The sequence below is a fragment of the Rhinolophus sinicus genome, linkage group LG03 (genome assembly GCF_036562045.2).
Source record: "Rhinolophus sinicus isolate RSC01 linkage group LG03, ASM3656204v1, whole genome shotgun sequence".
NCBI classification, from domain to species: domain Eukaryota; kingdom Metazoa; phylum Chordata; class Mammalia; order Chiroptera; family Rhinolophidae; genus Rhinolophus; species Rhinolophus sinicus.
Window position 1 is genome coordinate 95,595,578 of NC_133753.1, and position 15,149 is coordinate 95,610,726.

At 42.5% G+C, this 15,149-nt stretch overlaps 1 protein-coding gene across 2 annotated transcripts in view; it reads left to right on the forward strand.

Annotated features, from left to right (window-relative positions):
• Positions 1–15,149, forward strand: part of THSD4 (thrombospondin type 1 domain containing 4) — a 574,709-nt gene that overhangs the window by 462,939 nt on the left and 96,621 nt on the right. For both annotated transcript variants that reach the window (XM_074328210.1, XM_019736037.2), the window contains one exon: positions 4,130–4,334. In XM_074328210.1, the coding sequence (XP_074184311.1) occupies positions 4,130–4,334 (205 nt within the window). The remainder of the gene's footprint in view (positions 1–4,129; positions 4,335–15,149) is intronic.

Here is a 15,149-nt window from a genome sequence, read left to right on the forward strand (position 1 = left end):
ATTAGAGGAGGCTGGGTAAAGGGTCCCTGAAACTCTGTACTGCTTTTGCAACTTCTTATGAGTCTTCAGCTATTTCAAAATAAAAACTTGTAACAATAAAAAATGTAATGGGAAGATGAGCTAAAATACGTAGTCATTCACTGTGTGTAAAGTATAGGGTTAAAACAGCTGATGTGGGAGAGACAGATGTGGTTGGTGCTTCATTACGTTGGAGAAGGAGAATGGCAGTCGCTTCTGGGCCAGGGTCTCACTGAGACCATGGTGACAGTGCCTTCAGCTTGTTCTTCTGCACCTAGGTCACCGCTACCAGCCACTCCTTTGCCAACGCTGGAACCCACAGCGTGACCTCTGATCCTTTGCGGGGGGTTTTGCATAATGGTTAAAAGCACTGGGTTTTGGCTTCAAATCCCAGCTCCAGCTCTTGCCTGCAGCATGGCCTTGGGCCAGATACCTAACCTCTCTGCTAAATCTTAGTTTCCTGCAGTCTTCAGCAACCTCACAGGTTGTTTTTAAGATTCAATGAGAAGAATACATGTTTGGAGGAGCTGGACTGGAGGACAGACTTGGTCAATGTAAATACGACAATGCTTAGGAGGATGGGACGAGGAGGAAGTGGGGAGAAGAGGAGGGCAGAGGTCCAGGCTTCCTCTTCTCCCCCAGCTGATCAGTCACAAAAGTCTGTTCATTTTTCTTCCTAAGTACCTCTCACGTCCTCGTCACTCCATCACCATTCCCCTAGTTCAGTCTGGGACATTGCAACATCCTCCACACTTTATGTACCCTCTTATTAATGAACAACTTTCTAAAAGAGAGTTGATCCAGCAGGACACAGAATGCAGGGCTCCTCTTGCCCAATGGCTTCTGAGTATCCATACACGTGTCTCACCACCCCAGTTCGCCTCCAATTCCCAAAGACAAGACCTGAGTGTGATTCAGCCTGGGCTTTCCTCTCCCGCCTGCCTAGTGGTCATTCAACAACGTCAGTGATGAAATGCATGTTTACATGTTTAGATCCTGCCATGGCTGGTTCCTCTTGTCATTCAGTCCTGGCCCAAAAGTCACTTCTTTAGCCACGCCCTGCCTGGACACGCAATCCAAGTTTTCCCTTATTATATCATCTGCTCCTCACGACAGCCCTGTGTGGGAGAAGGGACAGTTGTCAGATATGTAATTGCCTAAAAGTAAAGATCTTGACTGCCTGTTGTCTGCCCTGTTGTCCTTGTGGAGTTGTCCCTCCTGCTTTGGGAAGTACATATGGAGCATTTGGCAACTCCACGGCACCCAGTCTCTCAAGGACCCTGGGTCAGCGCTAGAACCCTGGAAGTGTGCTCCATCAGCTTTGTGTCATCGCTCAGGGAAGGTTCACACACCTCTTGTTCTGATTTCTCTCTTGAGTGAACCCTGGGCACTCAGAACCCCGAAGAGACAGGATGTCTCCCCTTTAGTTCTTGGCACCAATGGCATGGCCATACACTTCACTGACGCCAAACCCAGGTTACCGGCCGTCTAGCAGGAAAAACTGTGGCAGCCCTCTCTCCCCACGTCTAGATTCATCCAGAGTGACCGTGCTGTGCAGGAAATCTGGTGGGAGGGTGGGTATCCATCGAGCTGTGCAAAGCATTTTAACATAATGTCTGATTCACAAGATAAAATGGTGTTTTGTCTGTGTCTGTGGTTGTCTGAAGCCGTCCATGACTGTGTAATTTCCTTGATCACCCCATTCTAACTGGGCTGAGGCCTGAGGATTGAGGCAATGTCTGTCCCATTTTTGGCAACTCTTGTTCACTCCCTACCCTTTGTTTGCAAGAGAAAGAGACTCATTAGACTGCCTGTTCTCGCCACTCGAGGACCCACCCACACTACAGCCCAAAGTACCATCAGAAAAGCAAATCTGAGCATAGCCCTCCGTTCTTCAGACGGCCAGTGGTTGCTGATGCTGTCGTATAAAATTCAGATTCTTCACCCTGGCAAATGAGATTCTTGACAAATTCAGCCGAGTGCTCCAGCCTCATTTCATCCCTCCCAGCAACCCTACCCTTCAGCATGTCAGTCTGTGAACATGCCTTCTTACTGCTGACCTCCAGAGGGTTAATTCCTACTGCCACGTCTGCATGCACGTTGGTGCCTCTGCCTGCAGCGCCCCGTAAGAATGAGCTCCATCTGGGACAAGTGGAGGCCAGGGGTAGCAGGAATGGCCCCGATAGGTGGGGAAAGGGAGGAGAGTGAGATGTTGCTAAACAGGGCAGGGAGTGAGTGCTGACCTGCTTTTCTGTCCAGCTTCCCCATCGTGAGAGAACCATCTCCTTCATTCTGTTAGAATCTTGCTTTGGCAACATGGATCTACTTTCCAAAATCTCTGTGGGTGGTTGCATTTTTTTAATTTTTATTTTTTTATTTATTTATTTTTTGCTTCGAAGGAGAACCAAGGAGGGTGGGGCAGTGGAAATCATGCACAGAAAGCTTTTTTTTTTAATTTTTCTGCTAAAATGTGCATGGGGCGGGGGCAAGAAATATTTGAGGGAGGAGAAATAAATAGCAAACAAGACATTTCAAGAGGCTAATTAGATATGGATGAATATATTGAGATGATGCTCTGTCATTGTCAGAAATAATGTTTTACAGAGAAGCTATTTGTGAAGAGAGACCAGTTATTATTGATGGACTAATGTGCACTCCGGAATATGGAAGTGATCACGCAGACCTATAGTGCCTGCAGAAAGACGTCAATCAAACGTGAAGTGGGAGGGGAAAGAATGGACGCCTTCCGACTTGCCTCTGCCTGTAGGATTTGACCTGTAGGACCCACATGAACAGACCCAGGGTTGTTTAACAAAATCAAAAGTGGACTTTGAATGGTTTGCTGACCACTTTGTCCGCCCCTGCTCCCCCAGATGAGGTCTGATGATTGTTCTTAGGTTTCAAGCACTAACACAAGCCTGTGATTTAGCAAACATATGTCTGAAGTTTTAGAATTCCATTCTGATTTCAAGTACCATTCCCTATCCCCATAACTCAGTGAAATCTGTCATCCAATATTTCATTGTCCAAACTACATTCACTCACTTCCATCTGCCTGAGGAAATGTGACAGAGTTCTTTGCTCATACCACATGTCCCAGTTTTGGATCCAGAAAGCACGATTGAGAGCTCTGTGGAATCAGCTCCAGAAGTGGGAAAGGATTTCTTGAAGACTGCTCCATTCTGGTCCAGGGTTTAATTTTTTATGCAAAATAAAATTGCTCAATCGAAAGCATGAATGGGGAGGGGGGGATGAAGCAAAAATAAAAAACACCTTGGAATGAGTAATGGGAAGATTCTTTGGGGGAGGAAATGCGGGAAAGTCAGAGTTCTTTTAAACACTGGTGAGACTGCCTGTGCAATCTGTGTGCGCCCCTTAATTAGACGTGTATTACCCAGTGTGCTGGTGTTTCTGGCCCCTGCTTCCCCAGTACCCTTCTGCCCTGGGAAAGTGCTTTGGGGGAGCCAAGCAAAAGCCCTGCTGCTCAGCTCCTCAGGGCCACAATGACCAGTGGGGACCCAGATCTCAACCAATTGATCTACTTCCTAAGAAACTGCGCCTGAGGACACTATTTTGGAGGGTACTTTGTTGAATGTTTATATCGTCTGTTCTTTAGAAGACTTGGTAATAAAGCCCAATTTTAGGTGCGGCACTTGTCATGGTCCCCAAGAATTTCTTCACATAAAAATCCCTGCAAGGTCCAGCCTCTCCTCTCTCCATGTCCAACAGGGGGATGGATTTGTGGGACCTCACTGTCCATATCCCCACACTCTCCCCATCCCATTTCCCTGCATTATTTTTCTCCTGCTCATTTACCACCACCAAAGGCACTATTTTGTTTCCTTGTCCTGTTTACTGTCTGTGGCCCCCACTCTGCCCCTAGAATGTACATTTCACGTGTGCCTAGAAAAGACGAGCCCTCCCCAGGGAAGGTGCTCCTTGAATGTCTATTGCGTGAAGGGAAGAATGAACTTGCTCATCTGCAGGAGCCGAATGGGGTTGGGGGGAAGTCAATCCCAGCCCCACCAGTAGATCTGCGGCCCTCTCCGCTTCTTCCCCGGATGTTCCTGATAGATGCTACAAGAGTCTTCTGTTTTCTACCTCTTTGCAGAGCATCGGCTGTGACGACTACCTGGGCTCCGACAAAGTGGTGGACAAATGCGGGGTGTGCGGAGGCGACAACACGGGCTGCCAGGTGGTGTCCGGCGTGTTTAAGCATGCCCTCACCAGCCTGGGCTACCATCGCGTTGTTGAGATCCCCCAAGGAGCCACCAAAATCAACATCACCGAGATGCACAAGAGCAACAATTATTTGGGTAAGTTTGATCTTCCAGAGGAAACCATCTGTCCCAGCCAGGAGGTTCATCCCTCCAGGATCGTGGGATGAACACAGTGGTGCCCAGAGGTCCGCCAACGCGTAGAAGGTGTCACTGGGAATGCCAAAGCATCCCCTCCCCCTCGAAATGCGAAGCTTGGGTAGAGAAAGTTTAAAAAGCCCTACTTGCTAGTAAATGTTTAATATCTACACGTGTAAACCAGCCTTTGCTCCTTCCAAGAGAAACATGGTTATGAATTCAATAATTGGCTAAATCATTTCTCTGAGATGGGGGAACCTCTTTGAAAAGCCAAGAGATCTGCCAGTCGTTTGTTCTGTTGGGGATTGAGGTGGCCGGGGGCATTTGATGATCCTGTGTGGACCCTCACTCCGTGGGGTTCTAAAGCAAAGGGCATTTTTCTCTTCTTTCTACCTCATCTTCCTGGGGAAACGGTATCTTCTGAACAGCTGCAGAGCCCCTCAGCTATCATTCTGGGCAATATCATCAATATTGAGAGGGTGTTTTAAACCCATTTTCCTGCAAAAAGAGATCTTTGTTGATACTTCCTTCTTGGTTTCTGGCTGATTGCACTTTATGCAAAGCGATTGAAGTCTTACAGATTAATGTTTACCAATTTCTAATTCAAGTAAGCACGTATAAATCAGTTAACAAAATACTATAAAGAAAAGCAATTTCTTAAAGTCAGTTAAGGAACAAGAGTCATTTTTGTATTGTAATTATTTATTGAACAGGAACTTAAATAGCACAGGTACTATTCTTAGTGCTTCACGTTATTAGATCATTGAATGTTCTCAGCAGCCCTAGGGCGTAGGAATTTTCCCCTCCCCATTTTATAGATAAGGAAACAGGCACAGAGAGATTGTGTAACGTGCCACAGTCACACAGCAAGGGCGGGGGAAGTGTGGTAGTCTACCAAGAGGTAATACCCACGAGAAGGTCTCAGAACCAAGTTCTGATCTGTCATTGGCTGTGCAGCAGTCAGTGGCTGCAGCAGTTGAGAGATCATTTATTTTGCAAATTTCGAGTTGCAGGCTCACCCCAGAGGATAACTCCAGACCCCAGAACGCCAAGTTCTATAGCTCTTCCTTCTCTCCCCAGCCAAATGCAACCGAGCTTAGCTTCACTTAGTTTTATTGGCAGGGGGAGGAAAGAATGGCAAATGGGAATTCAAGACAAACCCTTAGTTAAAGTGGAAAGCTGTTTGTTGCATTTGCTCTGGCAAACCCAGGAGCCAACAAAGTGACCATAAGCCTGAATTCCCAGTAAATGGTTGGTGTGTTATTTTTAGTTGCAAACAATGTCCTCCTTTCTATTGTACTATTAGGAAATCACATCTCCATAAACATCCTCTCTCCTAGAATGGAAAATGTTCTTGAGGGATTATTTGAGGTGTGAATGTGTTGAAATACACCAGCAAAGAATGCCACTTTTTATGAGCTTTGTGTTGTTTTAAGTTTTCCCTGCTTTGAATTAGTCCTATTCAGCAAAGGGTTTTAAAGCTGTGCCTTCTGAAAATAAAACAGATATCCTGGGTGAATAGTCCACTGGATGTCTGAACAGAAACTTCTCTCAGTGATGGATGGACTAAGAATCTTGACCTTATAAGTATTCGCGAGAATCAATAGGATAACAGATATTCAGGACCCAGCAGAGCCCCTGGCACTTATTAGCAACTGACAAATATTCGTTCCCTTTCTTTTATCTCAGAGAGCTTGTTAGTAGTCAAAGCTTCATGGAATCAAAATTCCATCTCCCCCTAACAAAGATGAAGAGGAGGCAGAGGAGAATGGAAGTACCCCGAGTCAATGGAAGGGGGATTTAGAAAGTCAAGTTCAATTTCCTATGCCCAGAGACCAGTGGGGTGCATGAGGAATCCAGAGTCCATGGCAATAATACATGATGCCACATGGGCAAAGGAGGGAGAGTGGAAACAGAAGAGCAGGCTTTAGTGAGGGAGGTTCCAAAGGTGATGAACAGGAGCTTCTGTCTGTTTCTTTTTCTTCTTTTTTCCTTTTTTCATTCAGATATAATTCACATCCTATAAAATTCACCCTTTTAAAGTATACAGTGCTTTGGATGGTCTTTTTCTCATCACAGGCATTCTCTTTACCTATCCAATTTATCCTGCTAAATCTCCTGTTCTGTGAAGTCTGTATATTTTTAATGTTAAACTGCATGGGATTGCTTAAGATTATGTATAAGTCATTACAGCACAGATCTATCTAGCTATTTTTGAACTATCCAGTGACTGTTTTTTATATTACACATTTTCAAACATTGAAACATTTTCTCAAAGAGATATGTGATGGGTTTCTCCACTGTTTTCCAGGTAATGACGAAAGTTGTAGTTTTCTTACCTTGTCATTTCTGCTGTATTTTGTATAAAAATTTGACTTGGTTCACAAAATTGGTTTGGCTCTTGACATACATTTATTTGTTCAGCAGAATAGGCAATACAGAGGAAATGAATAGTTCAAATTTGTGGCATTTCTTTGTAAAAATGCACAACTTTAACCAATTTTGTTCAGTGGCCCTATTGTTTTCCAGAATTACCTTTAGTTATTTGTAATGCAACTCAAACTTTCATTGTGAAATACTTCCTTGTCTTTTCTTTTAATTTTTATTGGGGAATATTGGGAAACAGTGTGTTTCTCCAGGGCCCATCAGCTCCAAGTCGTTGTCTTTCAGTTTAGTTGTGGGGGGCGCAGCTCAGCTCCAAGTCAAGTCGTTGTTTTCACTCTAGTTGTGGAAGGCGCAGCTCACTGGCTCATGTGGGAATCGAACCGGCAACCTGGGTGCTATGAGCCCTGCGCTCTAACCAACTGAGCCAGCGGGCTGCCCCGATACTTCGTGTTTTTTAATGACCCAACTCTCCAAACATGATAAAGACAGAAAGTAGATTTCTATAAAAACAGAGGGACTTGTGTTATTAGTGCTGGAGAAGATGGTTTAATCAGCTCATTTGAAAACATTTTCTTAAACCGTCAGTATTTACATGACCTACCCTAGCTCACTCAGTTAATAATAGTAGTCATTCTGTATGAATAGATAGCTCTTTGTCTCTAAGCATTTTTACATGCATGGTCTTCTGACTTTTAAAACTGGACATTCTTGATTTTGCTTGCTTCAGAAAAGATTTGGAGTTAGTTTCTAAAGATGTAATTATAGAGTTAGGCTATGAAAATTGAAATTTAAAAATGAAAAACTACATAGAAGAAGGAAACGTGTGTACCAAAAGCACTGGCTAATATGTAAGTAGTGATGGCACATTCAACCTGACTCTGAGTTTATAGTTTAATTTGGTTTGGCCATCAAGAAGTGGGCTGGCTAGACTCAGATTCTGAAGGCTGAGTTCTGGCCCTGGCCCTGCTGTAACTCACAGAGGAACTGGCCCATTCAGACGAGGGCCAGGGGTCAGGGGCGGGGTTGGGTGGGGGTGGGGGGACAGGCCAGCTCAGCACTCCATGCTGCTGGCTGTTTCTCTGAGCAAAGCTGGAGAAACTATAACATTTTTTGGTGCACAGAGTTCTGGAAGTAAGGTGTTTGTCTCACTTTAGTTTGGAAACCAATGAAATTCTATAGAATTGAGCTCTACTTTTCAGTGGAGTAGTCAATTTGAATTTGTTCACATGCTACAATATATAGTTGGTGGTTTATAGATTCCTCCATCTTTTTTTCTTTTAATGGAAAAGACTTTGGAATCCCTGTATCTGTTGTAGGCTATGTGTATGTATTCTCCTTTTGGACATGAGTTATTCTGAACCCTGTTCTTTGGCAATAATTTAAATCTAATGTTATTAAAATGATTGATATTTTATATTACTTGCCTCTTCCTTAATAATATGTAAAATTATTTTAGCTGAAATATAAAAGTTTGGCATAGCTCAGCCTGTTCGGTTTACTAATGTCATTATGTAACAGTTAAGAAATCAGACATAAAAGCATACCAAGCAAAAGCTTGATTCTACAAGACATGTTCTACCTGCCAACATGCTATACTGTCATGAGCTTTAGACTTGGAAGGGATTTTTTAAAGGTCTGTAATCTTTTTAAAATAAACTGGCAATATCTTTACTTTTAAGCATGTCAAAAGTTTTAAATAGTAATAATGGTCAGCATTTTAAATATCAGGTATCATGGATCATCTATAATTTGCATCTATAAATAAACCTTTATTTATTATTAGTTAAACAAATTTTTTTTCGTGTGCATTATAAAAATTTTGAACAGTACAGATGATATAGAGCAAAAAGATGAAATTTTTCCTTCGTGCCAACCGCATGCTTGATCCACCGCCTTCAAATGGAAAGACAGATAAACGACCACTTGTCACAGTTCCGTGGGTATCCTCCAGTCCTTTGTGAAAGTACGAATAAGTATATTTGTTCTAAAATTCATATTACTGCACACATTTTTTGCAATTTGCTTCTTATTTTAACATCACGATATTCTTTCATATTAATACATATAAAGTTTATTCATTATTTTGTGAGTGTAGAACATTCCATACAAAGGATGTAACACCACTTAAGTTTTTCGGGATGGTTAGATTGTCTCCAGTTTTCTAATATTATAAATAATACTTTAGATTTTTGGTTCAAGATGGCAGCCTGAGTACATGCGTTCTTCTTCCCTTCGTCCCAAGATTCCCTCAAAATGATAGTAAAGGAATAACAAAGGATATGACCTATGACCACCAAGAAAACAGGACGGGGGCATCTGTTAAATGATTTAAACACATTTCTGGCAGACAAAGGGCAAATAGAAGCATGTTCCGTAACGGAGCAGAGGAGGTCAGAGCCTAGGTGGCAGAGGGGACCGTGATGAGGGGGGCCGGCCTGCATGCAGAGCTTCAGGAACCTGAGTCCGGGTGCAAGGGAAAGTGGGAAGGGAGAATGCAGCTGAAAAATGGGAGAATAATTAAAAAACCTTCAGCTGAACAGGCACCCCAGCACACACACTCAGAACACTGGCATCTACCTCCCTGTCCAAAAGCAGAAGGGAACTGGGGCGTGGGTGAGAGTACGGGTGCTCCAAGAACTCACTCTTCATTCTGGAAGTGGAGGAGGGAGCACCTTAGTGACAGGCACCCCATTCTCTCACCCTATAGAACTTGGCCTATTAACAGGTTCTGCCGCTATGTACAAAGTTCTCAGGCAGCCTTTCCATCGCTTTTGTCTCTAATATCAATGGATAACTGAAAATAACATGGATGGACAACCAAGGATCACTAGACATTCTTTAGAAGCCTATAACGTGTAAGAGAAAACCCAAATAAATAACTGGAAAAGTTGTTTCTAGAAGAAATACAACAAATTCTTGGAGAAGAAAACTTAGTTCTCACTAACAAGTAATGCTTCCATGACTCTCCAAATACGTATGTCCTTTCATACTTATATAAATATTGCTACACTCCTACAAATAGGACTTATAGGTCAAATGGCATGAACACTTAAAATTCTGAAAAATAAAGCAAAATTCCTCTCCAAAGTAGCTGTTCTAATTTATACCCCCACCAAAAGTACATGAAAGAACCCTTTTCACCACACCCTCACCAACACTAAATATTATGAAGTTACTTCACTTTTAGCATATGTTTTTATCTGCACTTTCCTGACCACTCATTTTTATCATTATTTGTACTCGTATGAATTTGGTATTTTGAAATTGTGTTTGTACTTTTCTCACTGATTTTGAGAACTCATATATGTTATGAATAATAATCATTTTCTGTTTGTATGCATATTAGTCTTTCTCTTGTGTTTTGCCTCTGCTTATGATATCTATTACTCTGTGCAGAAAAATTTTAATCTTTTTCTTTTCATTGGTCAAATCTGTCAATCTTTTTTATATGACTAATATGTTTTGTCTTACTTTGAAAGACCTGCCCACTTCCAACGTTATAAAATTATTATCTAATATTTTATTCTATTACTTTTATAATCATATTTTATGTTTAAATATTTAATCTCTTTGAAATTAATTTGTGTGTGTGGTGTGAGTTAGGGATCTAACTTTCTTTTTCCAAATAGATAGTTGTCCCAACACTATTGAATTTCCCCCACTGATTTGAAATACCATCTCTACTGTATATTAAATACAGATGTATGTAGATATACCTGTGGATCCTCAGTTCAGGTCCACTGATCGATTTGTATCTTCCTACTTCAGTACCATATTGTTTTCATTTCTGTGGTTTTATATGTTTTATTCTTTTTAGGTCAACTCTCTGCCTCCTCGCCAATTCCCTACCCAAACACTTTTTTTCCCTAAATTTTCTCACACTTGCTCTACCTACTTTTTAAAATCCGTAAAACTTCTATTGAGATTTTAATTGATATTGCAATAAACTTATGGATTAATTTGAAGAGGAAAAATTGTCTTCACAATATTGACTCTTTTGATTTAGGAGCATAGTATATGTCCTCACTTTATGTTGTTTAACAATATTTCTCTATCTAGACTTTACATATGTTTTATTAGGTTTATTCCTAGGTATTTTACAGCTTTTGCTAGTATGGTATAAGATCTTTATTTCCATTATATTTCCAATTAGTCACACTGGTGTATGTTGTCAGTTTATTTTATATATTTATTTTGTACCTTACTAGACTCTTTTAACCATCCTACTAGTTTTTCAGTTATTTGATATGGATTTTCTAGATGGAAAAATCTTGTGATCTATAGATAATAATAATGTCCTCTTCCTTTGCAGTCTTCTCACTCTTACTTCTTTCTTGTCTTGTACGCAGAGGCTCGACCTCTAAACGTTTTGGAATCACCATAGTGATCGTGAGCGTCCTTAGCCTGTTTCTGACAATGAGAACGCTTCTAATAGATGTTTGCTGAAGTTTCTGGTAGATACTTTTTATCAAAGTAAGGAATTTTCTTTCTGTAACTAGATTTTAAGGGTTTTTATTAGAACATGCTCTTGCTTTTGTTTTGTCCCCAATGGCTAATTATCCTTAGTTGTCAATTTATATTTATGCAGTTGATGTTTATTTATTATAGGTACATTAAGTGGGTTTCCTCCAGTTATTGCAATGGACTGACTGTTTATACCCACCCCCCAAATTCATGTGTTGAAATCCTACCCCCCAAGATGGTGGTATTAGGAGGTGGGGCCTTTGGGAGGTGATTAGGTCATGAGAGCTGAGCCTTCATGAATGAGATTAGTGCCCTGATAAAAGAGGTCCCTTCTGCCATGTCAGGTTACAAGGAAAAGACAGCTTTCTGGGAAGCGGGCTCTCACCAGACACAGAATCTGCTGGCACCTTTATCTTGTACAGCACGTCCTCAAATAATGTCTTTTCATTCAGCATTGTTTCATTCAACATCACCTTGTTATAACGTTGATGAGATGCCGTAAGAACTTAACGCTTCTTTATATCAATTAACCTATGGTAAAATTGGTTTTGTTATGTGTCATTTCACTTAAAGTCTCAGAACCTATCAACGACATTAAGTGAGGACTTACTGTACGTCCCAGCCCCCAGAACTGTGAGAAATAAATGTCTATTGTTTACAAGCCACCTAGTCTGTGGTATTTTGTTGTAACAGCCCGGACAGGCTAGGACAGTTCCCTACATCTGATTCTGCAACAGGCCATTCCTTCACATGGAGCAGACCCCAGCACGCAGGCAGTTGGCTCTCAGACATGTTTCCTGTGAGTGTGCATGGGCCAGGGGCAGACAGGGAGTAGAATCAAAACCACTGGCTCTTAGGGGTATGCAAGGATTCAATAGAATTATAAACATGAAGCCTCTAGCATGACAAGACTTTAATACATATTTTCCCTCCCTTACCCCAAGGCTCCAATATTTATGAATGACTGCTTAACAAAGCTCTAGTTTTCCTTGTACTGGCGAAATACAAATATAGCCTTCTCTTCCATCCCACTGCCAGAAGCCTCCCGGATGATGCAGACTTCAGTGTGAAATGTTGCACCTTTCTTCTCAGACTTCAAAAGCCCACCTAATTGAACTCAGTTGCTCTGGTTGTGTGTCCTCATGGCTTCTGCACCCCACTGTCTCTCTTGGAGTAGTTCCTTCTTCCCAGGAGAACAAAAAGAGACTCACAGTGGACAGGTCAGTTTAGTGTCTCCCCTGTGCCGACTCATTCTAATCAGAAAATGGTTTCTTTAGGGTATAAATTTACAATCACGTGTCTACCCATTCCCCCCCAGCTGCAGCCAGTGCTCTGAGCAGCATTCCTCTGCCCCCGCTACTGCCTGGCCTCCAGTGCTTGCCTGGCCTTGTCTTCCATGTACCGTCCAGCACTGCCTATGGAGACTGCCCTCTGCAGAACTGCCATTTCTGTCTGGGATGGTCTCGGACAAGTCTCTCAACATTTCTGAGATTCAGTTTCCTCGTAGGTAAAGTAGGAAAACCATTGCAATTTCATGGAGCTGCTGACTTTAAACGAGAGATGTATGTAAAATACCTAGCACCTTAGATGCACTCAATAACTGTTAGTTTCCTGGTCTCCCTAGGTCAGGGGTTCTCACCCTGGCTGCACACCAGAATCACAGGAGGCATGGTATTTGAGGCCTATTTGAAATATGCCAATGCCTGGCTCCCCCCTGTGGATTTAATCGGTCTGGGGCAAGATTGGGTATCGGGATTTGTTTGAGCTCCCTAGGTTATTCCAATGTTCTTACAGGATACAGGACCATTTCCTTATACAGAGGGTCTCAATTCAGGGCTATTCCCCCCTCCCCATACATGTGGCACTATCTGGAGACGTCTTCGATTGTTACAACTAGGACAGGGGTTGCTCCTGACATCTGGTGAAGAAAGGTCAGGGATGCTGCTGAGCGCCCTACAATGCACAGGAGAGCCCCACGACAAAGAATTATCCAGCCCCAAATGTCAGTAATGTACGATGAGAAACCCTGGCCTGTGTAATCACTAAGATGCTTTTTGGTGCTAAAGTTTCACGAGTCACTTATTTCAGAATGATGTCTTAATAATAATAAATGTCTAAGGTGCTATGGGAATGACTGTTTTATCCACCATTACGTTTGCACTTATCAGCTCCCTCTGAATTCTTACTTTCCAAGCCAAGCCCCCTCCTTCAGTTGACTTTCAATATTTCACTCAATCTGTTTGGCGGTGGTCCCCTGGGTTGCAGCCCCAGCACAGAAGTACCTGCTTTTCTGGAATTCAGACCCTTGCTTGCTTTCTTAATATATGGCAGGAGCATAAAAGACAGATGGAGAAAAGGAAAAGCAAAGAGAGTAAGAGTTTTCCTTTGGACTCCCCATGGGACTTTGACCTTATCTGCGGTTTGGCACTTACCATGTTTTATTGCAATTTATCTATTTAGATGTCTGATCCCGCCAGTTAGTCTAGGCCCTCCTGGAAGACAAACATTCCTGTTTTACATTCCTTCTCTCGAGTACCCTCCACGTGCCCGCACCTATGCTGAGAAGCAGACATACAGACATCTAGACAGGCCCGGCTCTCCTGAGGTGACACAGTGTTGTGAAGCCCGTGTGGGGCAAAGCTTAAACACCTTGATCACATATGTCGCTCGCAGACTGTCGGAATCCCCGTCTGCCTCCTTCATGTAATAGTCCCTGAGCTCGCACAGTGGGAGGGGCGGGGTGCTTGTATCTGCACTGTTAGCTGACGACACTGCCCCCAGCTTGGCTGAGGGACCCGCTAAGGTGAACAATTTGTGAGGGGCTGAGTCAGGAGCCAAATCCAGGCACAGCCCTTCCTCATGACTTACATTCTATGTATGTGCCCCTGGTCATTGGCAAATGAAATGTGGCTGGAGGGTGGGGGTTGGGGGAGAACCTGGGCCTCCTGCCTCCCCCCACCATTAGAAGAAAGATATGCCCTCACTCCTTACAGCCTTTTGTCCCCTTCACACTGTTCCATCCCTGCCCCCACTATTACCTCAAACTTGATTTAAATCGTTTGGCCTACCCTCCCCTGGCGAATCCTTGGACTAGGTTGCCATAGTTAACAGTTTAGTCACTAGACTTACGCCATCTGCCTCAGCAGAGTTCTTCTGAAACTAGCATCTAAAAGAACATCCAGCTCTTAAAAAGAGCAGAACATTTTGGAGAAATGAAACAATGTATACACATTTTAAGAAAGGAAAACTATATTAAAATTGTAATACTCAATATATAGCAATAACAAAAGATGAATACAAGTTAAGTTTGACCTCTGTAATTACAAAAGGTGCTCAAAGTGGTTACCATCAGCGTCCAGACACTTCTGATTACGGTGAACTACTGCTTGAGCAACGCTGACCAAAGTGTCCACTTGTATACATTGTTTTGGCACCCCCAGTAAATATCATTAAATTTCTTATTTTAATGATTTTAAATATAAAACTCAGTGGCATTAAGTACACTCATGATGCTGTACAACTATCACCACTATCTATTTCCAGAACTTTTCCATCACCCCAAAGTTATAACTAATGAACAGTAATTACCCATTTCCCCGATCCCAAACCCCTGGTGACCTCTGTTCTACTTTCTGTCTCATGAATTTGCCTATTCTATGTACCTCATGCAAGTGAAATCATACTTGTCCTTTTGTTTCTGGATTATTTCACTTACCATGCAGTCAAGTTTCATCCATGTTGGAGCAAGTGTCAGAAATGTATTCTTTTTTATGGATACACCACATTTTGTTACCCACTCATCTGCTCATGGACAGTTGGGTTGTTTCCACCTTTTGGCTGTTGTGAATAACGCTGCTATACAGGTATCTGTTTGAGTCCTTACTCTCAGTTTACTTGGGTACATACATAGGAGTGGAATCGCTGGGT